Genomic DNA, 16,481 nt, shown 5'->3' with positions numbered 1-16,481 from the left:
TTTACATAAATGAAGCACACTGGAGTGGGATTAAAGGATAGGGAAGTTGTATATTGCTGGGAAAAATGTGGGAGCAGATTTCAGACAAAGAAACAATAAAATGGGTTAAGTTTCTTGGCAATTATATGGAATATTGAGGAGACCAGACTTTTAAAAATAAAAGTTTATATTAGGGATTGGTGTAAAATAAGATGAGTTAGCTAGATTGATACCAAATTATGGGACTCTTATGTTACACATGTTTAGGAAATGAACTTTTAAGGAGTTTTGGCAAGGTAATGTAAAATGTTTTATATCCATAGAATGGAATATCATACCGCCATTAAGTAGTAATGAAGAAAAACTACTATTGTGTGCTACAATATAGGTGAATCCACATTTTGCTAAGTGAAATAAGTCAGATATAAAACACCACTTATAATTTCATTTTTGTGAAATGTCCTAAACAGGCAAATCCATAGAAACAGAAAATAGATTAGTGGTGGCTTGGGCATAGGGTGACTGTGAATGGGGATTGAATGCTATTGAGTACAAGTTTCTCTAGAGAATGATGAAAATATTTCAGAATTAAGTAGCAATGATAGTTGGAAAATCTTGTGAATATACCAAAACCAATGAATTGCAGGCCTTAGAAGGATGAATTGTAGGTTAATTTTGAGTTTATATTTCTTTGTGATAAGTCAAACCACTAGCTTTGTGCATACTCTACCACTGAGCTATATCCCCTATATCTCAATTTAAAAAGAAAAAAATTATATATATATATATTCATATATATATAAGCTAGTGAAAAGGCTGCTGATAATAAATAAATATAAGTGAGTAAATCCCCTGTTTTTCCTTCAGTTATTAGTAAGTGCCAAACATCAGGCCAACTGGTACAGCTAATGAAAATGAGCTGTGGATATACTTGTGCCTCCAAAGGTCTTCTGGTGTAGTTGGGAGATAGACATGTAAACAGATATCATATAATATACTTTGAAAGGTTCTGATGAAATTTGTGTTCCAGATGTTATTGGAACACAGAAAAAAGGATAACTAATTCTTTTTATTCATTCTAATTAGTTATACATGACAGTAGAATGTACTTTGATACATCATACCTAGATGGAGTATAATTTCTCATTCTTCTGGTTGTATATGATGTAGAATCCTACTCGTCATATAGATATATATGTACATAGGATAGTGATGTACTATCTACTATCTTTCCTACCCCCATAACCCCCTCCCCTCCCTTCACTCCCCTCTACCTAAGGATAACTAATTCTACAGGGAGATATTGTGGAAGTCTTCTTAGAGGTGAAGTGGTGACACCTGAACTAGTTCTAAAAGTATGCATAGCAAGGCAGGAAGATCTTTGTGGATAGAGGAAGCAACACAAGCAAAAAATGGAGTTACAAGGGGAATTGCTTGGAACAAGAACCTAGAATCCTGGAAATGATCTAGGATAAAACTGTAGTCATCTAGCTCCCTAACTAGGATGTAGCTGAAGATTTAGCTTTGTCCTTAAGTCTGAATTTTGGGGATAGCTTGCATGCTTTCTGAAGTTACAATTACCTTTTCATGAATTTTTATTGATAAATCTTACTTGCCATTTCAAAGTAGTAATCCAAATTTTATAGTATATAACATTTTGACATAGAAGGACCAGATGATTAGAGGACTTAATGTAGTGCCTAAAATGTATTCAGTAACTGCTCTATAAATGTTGTTATTACTAAAAGGAAATTCTAATCATATTCCTATTACCTGTGTTCAACTTTAAGAATAAACACAACCAAGACATTTGTATTTACTTTATTACCTACATCTCCTTATTTATCTTCTACTTTTTTTTTTTTTTTTTTTTTTTTTTTTGTGGTGCTGGGGTCTGAACCCAGGGCCTTGAGCATGTTAGTCAAGTGCTTTTTACCCCAGCCCTGTTTTCTGCCATTTTTTTGTTTGTTTGTTTGTTTGGTACCTGGTATTGAACCCCCGGGGCACTTAACCACTGAGCCATATCCCCAGCCCTTTTTTATATTTTATTTAGAGACACAGGCTTTCTGAGTTGCTTAGGGCTTCCCTAAGTTTCTGAGGCTGGCTTTGAATTCGCAATCCTGTCTTGGCCTCCCCAGCTGCTGAGATTACAGGTGTGTGCCACCACTCCTGACCTGTTTTCTAAATTTTAATATATAATTATACATAGAAGGAAACATCTGTTAGACTAGTCTACCATGCTAGACTTAAAGGCAGTTTATATACTTTTTTGCTTATATTCTAGCATTAAAAGGGACTTTTCTAGTTTAAGGAAAAATCCTCTTAAATCTGGTGGGATGCAATATGTTGAATTCCTCCATAATAACAAGATCATTTTCTTGAGTCACCGCATATTAAAGCTTTATCAAAGTTTGTCTTCTTTAAGGGGGATAAAAAAGTCATGATAAGATGGTTTGGAGCTGGTTACTTGGTACTCAACCCAGAAAATTCTTTTTTGTATAAAACAAGGTCAAAGGCTTGAGTATTTTGCATTGGTTTAATGAGTTATTTCATTCGTTCAACAGATCACTTACTGAGTACCTACTGTGTGTCAGGAATTATTTTATCTGTCCAACAAATGTTTAATGTGTCTCAGGAACTGTTCTAGGTGCTAGGGATATGAGGATTAACAAAACAGACAAAAAATTATCTTAAATTACATTTCATCAAATCTAAGCCTTAATAGAGAACAACTCTTTCTTACTTTGGTTTTTTTTTTTTTTTTTTTTTTTTCCCAAAGAATTCTGGTGGACTCTTGTTTTACTTGGGAACCCTTTAAACAGGATTTTTTTTTCCAGTAGGAAAAAAATCTTTGTTTCAAGAGGGATAAAAGGGACTGATGAGTCACCATATTACCTAGGATTTGTTTTCATTTCTTTATTCCCCCACCAGAATATGAGATGTTACTATAATCTTGTGAATTAACAGTATAAGGTAATAGTGAAAATATTTGCCTTATTTGTCACTGAAAATATCTGAAGTGTTTTTATTTTATTTTATTTTTTAGTTGTAGATGGACACAATACCTTTATTTTATTTATTTATTTTTGTGTTATGCTGAGGATCCAACCCAGTGCCTCATACATGCTAGGCAAGTGCTCTACCACTGAGCCACAACCCTAGCCTTCTGAAGTGTTTTCTGATAATAGCTTCACTGTTTATGAAAAATTTCTACTGAGGAAGACAACAATCATAATAGTGATTTATACTCTGCCCTTGTTATATTTTCTCTCCAGTAAAATTGGTTCTCCACCCAAGACTCCTGTAAGTAACATAACTGCTACCTCAGCTGGGCCCTCTAATGTTGGAGCAGAACTGAATTCTGTGCCTCCAAAATCCAGCCCATTTCTCACTAGAGTACCAGTATACCCTCAGCATTCTGAAAACATTCAGTATTTTCAAGATCCAAGGACTCAGATACCCTTTGAAGTCCCACAGTACCCACAAACAGGTAAGTAATTTTAGGTAATTCTAAGAAAAAAAGAAACTCATCTAATGTTTGTTATAAATAAATGAGTCAATATTTATGTTTATCAAGAATGTCTGCATTAAATAATTAATCCCTTGGACTCATAAGTTTTCTTCCTGCTGTAAAAATCTGTGATTCTAGATGCCAGTATATAGTTTTTCATCAACATATGCATTGCGAATACACAGGAAGAGACTCTGATAGGTAACTGTTTTAGTCAGCTTTTTCACTGCTGACTAAATGATCTGACCAGCACAATTGTAGAGGAGGAAGGGTTTATTTGTGGGCTCACAATTTCAGAGGTCTTGCTTTATAGAAGGCCAGCTCCATTCCTCAGGGTTGAGGGTAAGGCTGAACATCATGGTGGAAGAGGGTGGTGGAGGGAAGTAGCTTACAGTGATCAGAAAGCAGAGAGAAAGAGAGAGAGTCTACACTCTTCAGATACAAAATATATGCCCCACAGCCACACCTCAATTCCAGTTTCCTCCATCCGTACCCTACCACTTCAATTAATCCCATCAGGGATTAATTTTCTGATTGGGTTAAGACTCTTACAACCCAATCATTTATCCTCTGAACCTTCCTGCATTGTCTCACATGTTAGCTTTTGGGGGACACCTCACACCCAAACGTAACATTCTGCCCCTTGCCCCCAAAAGCTCACACTCATATGACAATGCAAAATATATTTAGTCCATTTTCAAGAGTCCCTATAGTCTCAATAGTTCTGAGATTGCTCAAAGTTCAAGTCCACAGTCTTCTCTCAGGCAATCTCGCATTGTGAGCTCCTGTAAAATTAAAAGCAATTTACAAATTTCCAACATATAAAGGTACTGAGTAAACATTTCGATTTATAAAAATAGGGGCATAGAAAGAAGGAATAGGACCAAAGCAAGACCAAAATCCAACAGGGCAACAAATCCTGTAGCTGCATGTCCAGCACCTGGGGCACACAATATCTTGATATTCTCTCCAAATGGCATGTATAGCTCCGTCCCTGTGGCCTTGTTCATTGTGGCTCAAGTGGCCTTTCTGTTGGTTTGTCTCTGCTCATTTCCTGCAGCTTTCCTAGGACTATGTCCCACATTACTTTCATTTCTTAATCTATTCAGCCTCCTCACATCTCCACACTTTGACTTCTTAGGGGGTGCCCACAGGGACTCCAACCCTGCTGCACTTTGCCTGGCCTCCCAGGCCTTCCTTTGAAGTCTTGGTGGAAACCTCCATGATCCCCTAACTCTAGCATCCTGCATTCCTGCAGAACCAGCACCACGTGGTTGATGCCAAAATCTGCTGCCATCTCCAGAGGCCCTTACTGCAGCAGCCTCTGAGGATCTGGGTGGCTGAGCATGTTGAAAACTTCCTAGGCCCCCTTGTGGAAGAAGGGGTGACCCACTGGTTTCTTCTCAAGAGAATTTTCACTTTTACTCCCTTGAGCTTGAGATGGATGTGGTCTCACCAGCTCCTGAGATGCCCTCTAGCCATCTTTCTCATTGTCTCTAGGCATAATCTTGAGTATTCCTTTAGCTGTGGTAATGTCTTTAACAGCTGCAACATCCTTAGCCCTAGTTTTACTCCTGCCTTTCAAGTCCACCACTTTAAAATCTTTTTGCTCTTCTCTCTGCTCCTGATTATCACAATAAATTTGGCTAAAAGCCACCAGCAATATTCATGCCACTTCCCGAATGCTATGCTGCCTAGACATTTCTTCCGCCAGATTAAGAACGCCGTTGCTTCTAAAATCAGCTTCATAGATGGTCTCTGGACATGGGCAAAATGCAGACAACTTCTTAGCCAGAACAACACATATGGTCTCTATTCCAAATTCCAATAGAGTCCTCCTTTTCTGAACCCTCTTGAGCCGGGTCTTCACTGATCGTGGTCCTATCACCATTCTGATCTTCTGAGCTCCCACCAGAATCGGCTATTAATCTCTGCTTATAAAAGTCTAAGGCATTTCCAGATTGCACTGCTATACATCTCAAAATTCCTCCCACCAATTCCAGAAAGCTCCAAAATCTTCTGAAACACATGGTCAGGTGAATCACAGCAGCGATCCCACTCCTGGTACCAGTTTCTGTTTTAGCTTTTTCACTGCTGTAACTGAATGATCTGACCAGCACAACTGTAGAGGAGAAAAAGTTTATTTGAGGGTTTATGGTTTCAGAGGTCTTAGTTCATAGAAGGCTGGCTCCATTTCCTTGGGGCTCAAGGCGAGACTGAACATCGTGGCAGAAGAGGGTAGTAGAGGGAAGCAGCTTATATCATAGTGATCAGGAAACAGATAGTCTACACTCTCCGGATACAAAATATATGCCGCAAAGCTACACCTCAATTCTAATCTCCAGCCACACCCTACCACTTCAGTTAATCTCATTAGGAATTAATTCACTGATTGGGTTAAAACTCTTAAAACCCAATCATTTCTGCTCTGAACTTTCCTGCATTGTCTTACATGTTAGCTTTTGGGGGATACCTCACATCCAAATCATAACTAACTCAAAGGAGTAGTTAAAACATGAGCTTATATGTCATCTTAACAAAAGAACAATAAAACTGTAGAAAAAGTGACAAGAAGAAAAGGAGCGCAGTAGCCAGGTGCATGCCTGTAATCAGCAACTCAGGCCAGCCTCAGCAACTTAGCAAGACACTGTCTCAAAATAAAAAAGGCTGCTGGAGTGGCTCAGTGGTAGAGGGTCTCTGGCTTCACTCCCCAGTACCACCAAAATAAAAAGGAAAAGGACTTCGAATTTCTAGTGTGGCAAATTGTGGGTCTCTAGATAAATGGGGGAACTACTGGAAGATAAGGCCTAGTCAGTAAGGTTTGTGTGGTTCCTGTGGTACTACCTTCAGGCCAATAAGAGTCTAAAATTGTCTCTGGTGATTAGAATTACAAATGTTACATCCTGCATCTAGGCATATAGGAAGTGAACAGAGACCTTTTTTCTTGGATTTGCTACTTTTCATTTGTCTTCAGCTCAAAGTAATCCCTGTGCAAAAGTGATACATTCTGATATTCTGCCACCCTTTAGTCTATTCATGACTTTCATTTCCTTCCTTTTTAATAAGTGATATAAAAACATAAAAATTGTATGTATTAATGGAGTACCATGTGATATATTGATGACATGTTTACATTGTATTAAGGTTAAATCAGGTAAACATACCCATCTCCTCAAATATTTATCATTTCTTTGTGATGTGAAAACACTTAAAATTCTTTCTTCTGGCTCTTGAAATATGTCTAGTACATAATTGGTATCTATAGTTGCCCAACTGTGCAGTAACACACCAGAACTTTGTACTCCTAACTAACTATAATCCCATCTCTCCCTTCCCCCTACTCTCACTTCTGGGGGAGAGTATGGTAGCCACTATATATGAGACCAACCTTTTTAGATTCCATGTGTGAGTGAGATCTTGCAATACTTTATTTTCTGTGCCTAGGTTATGTGACTTAGGTTATTTCCATTTCTTGACTATTGTGAATATATTGCTGCAATAAATAGGGGAGTGTAGATGTCCTTTCCACATGCTAATTTCTTTTCTTGAATATGTACCCAGTAGTGGGAATTCTGGATCATATAATACTTCTATTTTTAATTATTTAAGGAACTGTTACACTGTTTTCAATAATGACTGTACTAATTTACTTTCTCACTAACAGTGTACAAGGGTTTCCTGTTCTCCACATCCTCTCTAGTGCTTGCTTATGGTTAGTCTTTTTGATAATAGCCATTCTCTTTTTCATCTCCCAACAAGGATTCACTAAGTGATTATCATGTCTAACAAATAAAGACTTTCTCATCTCAGGTATGGCAAAGCGTGATAGTCAACTCGAGCATATGTCCTGATCCTGGACAAGAGAGCCATGAGCTCTGCCTTCATGGGGTTCAGTTTAGTGGATTGAAAGACCCAGTATAACTAAACTTTACTTTTACTTTTGCATTTAATCTTTAAGATTACTACATGAGGTGTTTATCTTCGTTTTACATAGGAGAAAATAAAAATTCGGAATCTGAGTGACTTCACACACACACACAGAGCTATTCTCACTGCAGTGAGTTTGTATTTTCCTGATTTTTAGTGACATTGAGCATTTATAAATCCGCATATACCTGTTGTCCATTTGTGTGTCTCCTGAGAAATGTTTATTTCCATCTATTGCTTATATTTTTCAGGGTAATTTGTTTTATTATAAAAACTTCTTAGTACCTTTTATATTCTGGATATTAACTCCCTCTCAGATATAAATCTTACAAATATTTTCTCTCATTCTTTAGGTTACCTCTGCACTCTAATGATTGTTTTCATTGATGAGGAAAAGCTTTATTGATACAATTCTAGTTGTCTGTTTTTGTCTTTGTTTCTGTGCCCTAAAATCTTGTCCAAAAAAATACCTTCCAATGTCCTAAAGCATTTTCCCTTTGTTTCTTTTGACACTTTCATAGTTTGGGATCTTATATTTAAGTCTTTCGTACATTTTGAGTTGATTTTTTAGACTAGTTAGCAATAGGGTTCTGTTTCATTCTTCTGCTTGTGAATACCAAGATACCAAATAGAGTCTGTGAATAACTTTTCAGGGCATTCCGTGAATTCCCTGGAATGATATGCAAAATGTATTGGTTATATATGCTTATGTACACTTTTGGAAAAAACATGAACAACTCGTATGGATTTTAAAAGAGGTCTTTAACCTCTGCTTCCAAAATGGTTAATAAGAATCAATAACTTAACAATTGAAAATCTGTAGCAGTAGCTACCCTAAAGAAAATTTACCAACCATCTGTTAATATCTGTCAAGTGTTTTTAAGGAGCAGTTTAACAAAGTATTAACTGTTAATGATTTTCATATGATGGTATCTTGAAAGTAGCTTCTTTACAGGTATATATCAGTGCTTACTATTTTATTTCCTCTCATTAAAGGCTACTTTAGTTTAAACCATTATAAAATGTTGAATTTTACTAAGATGACATTAAATATTCCTCTTTCCAATTTTCAAGGATACTACCCACCACCTCCAACGGTACCAGCTGGTGTGGCTCCCTGTGTTCCTCGCTTTGTGAGACCCAATAATGTTCCAGAGTCCTCCCTCCCACCTGCTTCCATGCCATATGCCGATCATTACAGTACATTTTCCCCTCGAGATCGAATGAATTCTTCTCCTTACCAACCTCCTCCTCCGCAGCAGTATGGACCAGTTCCTCCAGTACCTTCTGGAATGTATGCTCCTGTGTACGACAGCAGGCGCATCTGGCGTCCACCCATGTACCAACGAGATGACATTATTAGAAGCAATTCTTTACCTCCAATGGATGTGATGCACTCATCTGTCTATCAGACATCTTTGCGGGAAAGATATAACTCATTAGATGGATATTATTCAGTGGCTTGTCAGCCACCAAGTGAGCCAAGGACAACGGTGCCTTTACCAAGGGTAAGTAATGATGGAAATAGAAATGCTATTATAGTGTAGTAAAAGCCCAGTGTATGGAGTCAAACCACCCAGATGCCTCACTTCTCCTTACTAATTGCTTGACTTACAGAAGTTACTTAACCTCCCTGTGCCTCAATTTTTTAATCTGTTTGATGAAAATAATAGTACCTACCTCATAAGGCTATTGTGAGAATTAAATTAGAAAAAACTCTTGGAACTGGCCCAATAAATATATTCCAATAGAAAACTGATGGGGAGATAAAAAGTAATCTCAAAAATACAAATACAGAGCCTTTTTTTCAGTATCTTCATACATATACAAATGACTTATATACTAGAAAATTGAGTGTTCAGATTTTACTTAATATCAGTTGAATAAATATTAAACTTTCTGTTAAGTGTGGAGAATAGACTAGGGGACTTCACTGCTGTTTTTTTTTTTTTTTTTTCTCTTATCCCAACAATATCATATAAACTGTTTACGTTATTTTCATAGGCATAGTTAAATTTATTCACTATTCCCTAGATGACCAAGATTGTTTCTTTTATCCCCCACTTAGGAACCTTGTGGTCATTTGAAGACCAGTTGCGAGGAGCAGATACGAAGAAAACCAGATCAGTGGGCACAGTACCACACTCAGAAAGCACCTGTGTCTTCAACTCTTCCTGTGGCAACACAGTCACCAACACCACCTTCTCCTCTATTCAGTGTAGACTTCCGCACCGATGTAAGAAAGGTTTTAATCACTTGCTCTTATGGGGATAGGTTAAGTAGCTAACTTCAAATTATTTAAATCAGGGCTTGCTATTTTGAATATCTTGCAATGGTTTGGTGTGCAGTTGAATTTAGTTCAATAAACTAAGTATATGAACAGAATTAGCATCAACATATAACTAACGTACCATGGTTAGTTAAATGTTGTGAGATTCTGAAGATCAGTGAGGTACAGTTCTTTATCAAGAATTCAGGATCTTTTCAACAGTATAGTTTTTATTTTTATGCTGTGGTTTTTGGTTTTGTTTGTTTGTTTGTTTGTTTGGTGATGTTAATCAAACCCAAAGCCTTATATACACCTTACCACTGAGGTGTACACCAACCCCCAGTTGGTGGTTGCTTAGCTTGCTCAAGGCTCTGGTTTTGACCTCAGTACTCCCCCAAAATTAAGATTTGTATCTGACATTCATTGAACACCTACTTGTTCCAGGCACTGTACAAAAGCATTATCACAATGCTATTTTATTTAATTCTCACAAAAAAACTTAAGGGGCAGGTATTATCCTTATTTTATAAATAGGAATCCTACTCAGGGAATGATCTTTCAGCCTGTAAGTAGCTAGGATTTGAATCTTAGTCTTATCTGAGGCATTATTTTTCTCTCCTTCACAAGAAGTCCAGAATTGCTTATTATTTCTGCCATTTACATCATTGTTAATTATTGTTCTTGGCAATATAAAACAAGTTTTTGTGCCAGGATGACTTCAGTTTAAACTGCTGTTTTTAGTACTGTTATATTTAGAGAAAGATTCTTTTTTTTTTTTTTTTTTTTTTTAACATTTCAAGAGTTTACTCCCTACTCCCAGAGATTCTGATATAAAATTATTTTCAAAATCTTCTCATTATGAAAAATTTTAAACATGCAAATTTAGAGATAGTGTAATGAACTCCATGTACCCATCACTACCCATCATCCAACTTCCACAACTGTCAACTTAGCCACACTTGTTCCAGCTGGATTATTCTGAAGTTATCCTAGACATTTTTTTCACCCATAAATATTTCAATAAAGCATGCAGCTTTTAAACTAGACTCAAATTTGTCTCACCAAATTTATACTTCCTCAAAGCAGATAAAACATCTTGGGAACAGAGCAAGAGAGCTGCCCCTTGTCTGATACAAAAATATGTTTTTGCTGGGCTCTGTGGCACATCCCTATAATCCCAGTGGTTTGGGAGGCTGACGCAGGAGGATCACAAGTTCAAAGTCAGCCTCAGCAATTTAGCAAGGCCCTAAGCAACTTAGCTAGACTCTGTCTCAAAATTTTTAAAAAGGAGTGGGGAGACTGAGGATGTGGCTCAGTGGTTAAGAGCAACTGGGTTTAATCCCCAGTACCAAAATAAAAAAGAAAAATATGTTTTCATTTTTTATGTACTGATTTAGGAGATAAGGGTTTTTTTTGAGATTCAGATCTGCTATCAGCTAGCAATATGATGTGGAAAAGTTACTTTAATGACTCTTACAACTTCAGTATTCTGGCTCCCTTAATATTCCTTACAGTCCCTTTAAAATTTATTCTCTAACTTTTCTAGGTCTGGAGCCACATTTGAATTCCTTCTGTTCTTTATTTAGTACTGTGTGGTTTATCAGTTATGTTCCCTTATTCACACATGTTGTTTTTTTTCTCAAGAAAATTATAAACTCTTTAGGATATGGACTGTGATCTCTGTGCCTATTTATTTGTTTTCTTTTTCTTTTTAAATTTTTTTAGCACACCCTATACCATGTTAGCAACATATAATAAATATTTGGGGGCTGCAGTTATAACTCAGTAATAGAGCACTTGCTTGGCATGTGCAAGGTACTGGGTTCAGTTCTCAGCACCTCATATAAATAAATAAAGGTCCAAAAAATATATATTTTTAAATAAATGTTTGTTGATTCATTTTTTTAATATCAGTCAGGAATTCCTTCTTGGCACTTAAAAGACAAAGTAAAAAGAGAAACTGCTGTTTTTTGTTGCATAAATACTATTTGTTGCTTACAGCTGGTTTTTATATTGGTTATTGAAAAGTACAATTGTTCATTTAATAGTTATTTTATATTAGTTACAACTTTGTAAATTTAAGTTTCATACTAATTATCTTCCTTTTTTCTCACCCCGCCTCCCCAATCAGTTCCCTGAGCCTGTGAGTGGTACAAAATTTGAAGAAGATCATCTTTCCCATTATTCTCCCTGGTCTTGTGGTACCATAGGCTCCTGTATAAATGCCATCGATTCAGAGCCGAAAGATGTAATTGCTAATTCAAATGCTGTGTTAATGGTATGATTTTGCTGAGGTGGGGCATTTGGGGGTGGGGAAGATAAAGCATGTTGACTCTAGTTTTAGAATGAATGGTTTCATCTTCCTGTTGCTATATAGTTCTATAAGCATCAGGGTTATATTTAGGTAAGTCTGAAATAAATTGCATTTAATGTTTAAATTATGTGAACATAGTTCTCTGGTTTGATATAGTTGTTGGATTATCATTGAGATCTAGAGCCAGTGTTAAATTCACCAGAAAAAACTGATTACAGATCTTTTGATAATATCTACTTGTACTACTAATTCAAGTAATTGCCAGCAGTTCTTTATTGATATTCTTTGATTTATGCAGGACCTGGACAGTGGAGATGTTAAGAGAAGAGTGCATTTATTTGAAACTCAGAGAAGGACAAAAGAAGAAGATCCAATAATTCCCTTTAGTGATGGACCTATTATCTCAAAATGGGGTGCAATTTCCCGATCTTCCCGCACAGGTTACCATACTACAGATCCTGTCCAGGCTACTGCTTCCCAAGGAAGTGCAACTAAGCCCATAAGTGTATCAGGTAATTCATTTAACTAATAGTTAGCCTTACATAGTTTAATCTCTGTGCTTTTATTCCCCGGTCTATGAGACTAATACCATAGTATTAGTTTCCTCCATTTAACAATCATAGTACCCTCAGATTTAAATGGTTTAACCAGGATCCTGTGGCTAGTAGGATAAAATACACATCATTTTTGAAAAGTATAATTCACATCTGTGCACTTTTCATTTTTCTAATCATTGTTTCTTTCTTCCTTTCTATAGATTATGTCCCTTATGTCAATGCCGTGGATTCAAGGTGGAGTTCATATGGCAATGAGGCCACATCATCAGCACACTATATTGAACGGTAACATTACTCTTAATTCTTTAGGGTTCTCTATTGTCGGGCTTGTGTGCATCCTCAGAATATAAAACCTACCCCCAGTTGTTCATAAAATAATATAACAAATGTCTGAAAGAAAGTTTACATGGGGAATTTTTTTTTTTTTTTTTTGGTTGATGGACCTTTTATTTTATTCATTTATTTATATGTGGTACTGAGGATCAAACCTAGAGCCTCACACATACTCAGCAAGTGCTCTACCACTGAGCCACAACTCCAGCCCCTACATTGGGAATTTTGACTGAAAGTTTGAGAGTTGGTCGGTTACATTAAGACATATTGTGGTAACTGTTGCTTTGATTGCTTCATTTATTTCACTTTTATTACAATAAACATATTTCTCTTTAAAGGGATAGATTCATTGTTACTGATTTATCTGGTCATAGAAAGCATTCCAGTACTGGAGACCTTTTGAGCATTGAACTTCAGCAGGTAGGCTCTGTGTAACTCAGCTTTGATTTTTAAGAAATAGAATGATGATTGAAAGCTATGGTTGGCAACTAAGTTTGTATTCCTCTCTTCTCATGTAGGCCAAGAGTAACTCATTACTTCTTCAGAGGGAGGCTAATGCTCTAGCCATGCAACAGAAATGGAATTCCCTGGATGAAGGCCGTCACCTTACCTTAAATCTTCTAAGCAAGGAGATTGAACTGAGAAATGGAGAGGTAAAGAAACTGTACCTCTTAGCTTCATGCTATTTGCTCTCTCCTGCTGCCCATTGGCTTATACCATTACTTAATGCATTTTAGTGTTCCTTTTTCTGGTGGACTATTGATTACATTTAAAACTTATGTAAAAATGAGATTCTAGTCCTAGATATCCTGACTCATTCTTTAGTTAAATTATTTTAATTTAATTTAAAGGGAGACCCTGCAGTTATAAAATTAGTATTTTTCTTATGTTACAGAGTGATTATACTGAAGATGCAGCAGATACTAAGCCTGATAGAGATATTGAGTTAGAGCTTTCAGCACTTGATACTGATGAACCTGATGGACAAAGTGAACAAATTGAAGTAAGTGCCAGTTACTTAGAAGGCTTTGTTCCATTGGAAATTGAAAAGCCTAAGAAACTTTGATTCCAAAGGATTAACACTTTGTTTTCCTAGGAAATCCTGGACATGCAACTTGGTATCAGTTCTCAAAATGATCAGTTGCTGAATGGAACTACAGTGGAAAATGGGCATCCAGTCCAACAGCACCAGAAGGAGCCACTTAAGCAGAAGAGACAGAGTTTAGGTGAAGATCATGTGATTCTGTGAGTGTTAGACAGAAAATTCATAAACAGTGGGCACAGGGCATGAATATAAAGAGAAGTAGCTACTGTATTAGTTTCATTTTTGCTTTATGAGAGGAAAACTTTATATAATAGGGCAGTGATTCGATCAGTCTGGATTTTTAGGGAGAAAGGTAAATTTGGACTAACATAGTGGTCCATTGTAGTAACATGAAACTTACTTTTTTTGGCATAAAAGTTAGTTTGTGTGCCAGCATTAGTTTGACCATACTTCTAAGCTACAGACTGGAGAATTAAAACTTAGATGAAGCGTTTCTTGTTTTTAAAATCATGTTGATTTTATTTGATATCATATTGCCATTTTGTATAATTTCTGCCCCAAATATTGGTTTAATCTTGAATATAACTGTATGGCTCTATACTAACCAATATTTTAATTTTTTATTGTAATTTTTGGAAAATGGAACTTTTTTATTGAGTTCTGGTACTTTTTATTGATAAGAAGACTTTTTTATTCCTGGGGACTCTTGAAAGTTTAATTCAACTTTCATTAAGCCTGTATGGTTATTCTTAAAATTTTTTCACTTAAAGCTAATTTGTTTTCATTGTCATTTATTTTCTCTCAGGGAGGAGCAAAAAAACAATTCTGCCGGTAACTTCTTGCTTTAACCAGCCACTTCCAGTGTCTATTAGCAATGCAAGTTGCCTCCCCATCACCACATCTGTCAGTGTTGGCAACCTCATTCTGAAAACTCATGTTATGTCCGAAGATAAAAACGACTTTTTAAAACCTGTTGCAAATGGGAAGATGGTTAACAGCTGAAAGGAGGTTCATCTTTCAAATTTGTGACCACACCATGGAAGCATTTACACTGGCTTTTTATATATATATAATATATATTATGTAATGTATATTTTTTTAAAAAAAGATATTACTGGGGGCATCCATTTCCTGTGGACTCTGATACTTCAAGCCCTCTTGCATTATTAGCATTATGAAAAAAAAAAAAAAAGAAAATTTACTTTACTAGGGTATATGTTCACTTTCCAGAAGTGATTGGAATTGGACAACATTTAACTTAAGCTTCAAGCAGCTTATTATGAGTTTGTAGCAATCCGGGCAGTAACTGAGCCATTCCTATTTTAAATGGCTTCTATAGAAAATTAACAACTCAGTTATTAAACTACAGGGATCCCCAATGATACACTAGTGAAAGTAGACTTAATTAACTTATTATTTCTATTTGATGTTTCACTGAGAGAAATTTCCATCTCATTCCAGCTGCTTTATTATCTTTTCAGGGATTGCAGAATTTTTTTTTCCTTTTTTTTTTTCCCTTTTTTAATTTTGAAGAGTGGAGTTAGACGTTCTTACCATAGAATTTTACAGGGTTATATACTAGCTTTCTTTACTGCATTATATGTAGGAGTGTGGTGCAGTGCTTTTATCTGTAGCATTTAATTTTTTTTGATTTCCATTTTTCAAGAATAGTTTCTGCTTTATTAATATTTACACACAGGCTACTTGTTGAAGTATTAATTAAAATATAAACCAAGTGCCTAAGTCTTTCAGCTGATGTACTAGATATTAAATTCTCCTAAGTTATGCAGAATCATTTTTCCAATTTGATAAATTATGCACTAATGTAATGGCAGTTTTTTAAAATGTAGATTTAAGCCTGTACATTATTGAATCTGATGACTGGCAAAGAATCAGGTGCTTTCAGCTTTCTTGAGAAAACCGTGTATGTAGTGTTTGCACTGACTAACAAGATGGTATTGCTGGGTTTAATTTCAAATAATTAATTTGGATGTCATTGCATTATCTTGGTTAATATTGTTTATTGTTACTTTATGTTGGGGTTTTAATTTCCTTGTTTCTGTTAGGTTGATAAGACTATGAACCATGAATAGTAGAACATTGGCTAACATTTACTCATACTTAAAAACATGAATAATATCTGCCCTGCCATAATGTGACTGAAATTGTTTTGACTTGGCATCTGAAGTATGCAGTATGTTCAACCAGCCGTGCCTCAGATTTGTGGGAGGTATTTATTGAACCTAAATTTCAGTCAACATTTGAAAACAAAGCTGGGCATTCCTTCCTGGTGATCTTGCTATAGTTTGTCTTTTTGTTTTTCCTCCATTTTTAAGATTAGTTTGACTTTTATATTATATTTTTAAATTAACTTCTGTGAAGTTGTTTACTCTGAAAATTGTACTGGAATATTTTAAGCCAAGCTGATCTTTCACCAGGTGTACGTATGTAAGGGCTTTTCCTGCTAGCAAGATGCTTTAAACAGGATCATGTTATTGTCGTCTGAGCTATTTAGTTATTTTACAAAACCACAGCATTGTATCAGA

At 36.0% G+C, this 16,481-nt stretch overlaps 1 protein-coding gene across 3 annotated transcripts in view; it reads left to right on the top strand.

Moving 5' to 3' along the window:
- The window catches only part of RC3H2 (ring finger and CCCH-type domains 2), a 97,819-nt gene that overhangs the window by 37,028 nt on the left and 44,310 nt on the right, over positions 1 to 16,481 (top strand). Inside the window, exons 11-21 of one of the 3 annotated variants that reach the window (XM_079113740.1) lie at positions 3,255 to 3,469; positions 8,492 to 8,925; positions 9,486 to 9,653; positions 11,818 to 11,964; positions 12,299 to 12,512; positions 12,758 to 12,842; positions 13,229 to 13,310; positions 13,409 to 13,543; positions 13,786 to 13,893; positions 13,987 to 14,116; positions 14,741 to 15,215. In XM_079113740.1, the coding sequence (XP_078969866.1) occupies positions 3,255 to 3,469; positions 8,492 to 8,925; positions 9,486 to 9,653; positions 11,818 to 11,964; positions 12,299 to 12,512; positions 12,758 to 12,842; positions 13,229 to 13,310; positions 13,409 to 13,543; positions 13,786 to 13,893; positions 13,987 to 14,116; positions 14,741 to 14,937 (1,915 nt within the window). In that variant the 3' untranslated portion in view covers positions 14,938 to 15,215. Of the gene's footprint in view, positions 1 to 3,254; positions 3,470 to 8,491; positions 8,926 to 9,485; positions 9,654 to 11,817; positions 11,965 to 12,298; positions 12,513 to 12,757; positions 12,843 to 13,228; positions 13,311 to 13,408; positions 13,544 to 13,785; positions 13,894 to 13,986; positions 14,136 to 14,740; positions 15,216 to 16,481 lie in introns of those variants that run through there. The other 2 variants (XM_079113742.1, XM_079113741.1) reach the window with 2 other exon arrangements.

Source organism: Sciurus vulgaris, assembly GCF_902686455.1.
Source record: "Sciurus vulgaris genome assembly, chromosome: 15".
In the NCBI taxonomy this organism is placed as follows: Eukaryota; Metazoa; Chordata; class Mammalia; order Rodentia; family Sciuridae; genus Sciurus; species Sciurus vulgaris.
Note: the sequence above shows the minus strand (reverse complement) of the source record. Positions and strands in the feature narration are given on the sequence as shown.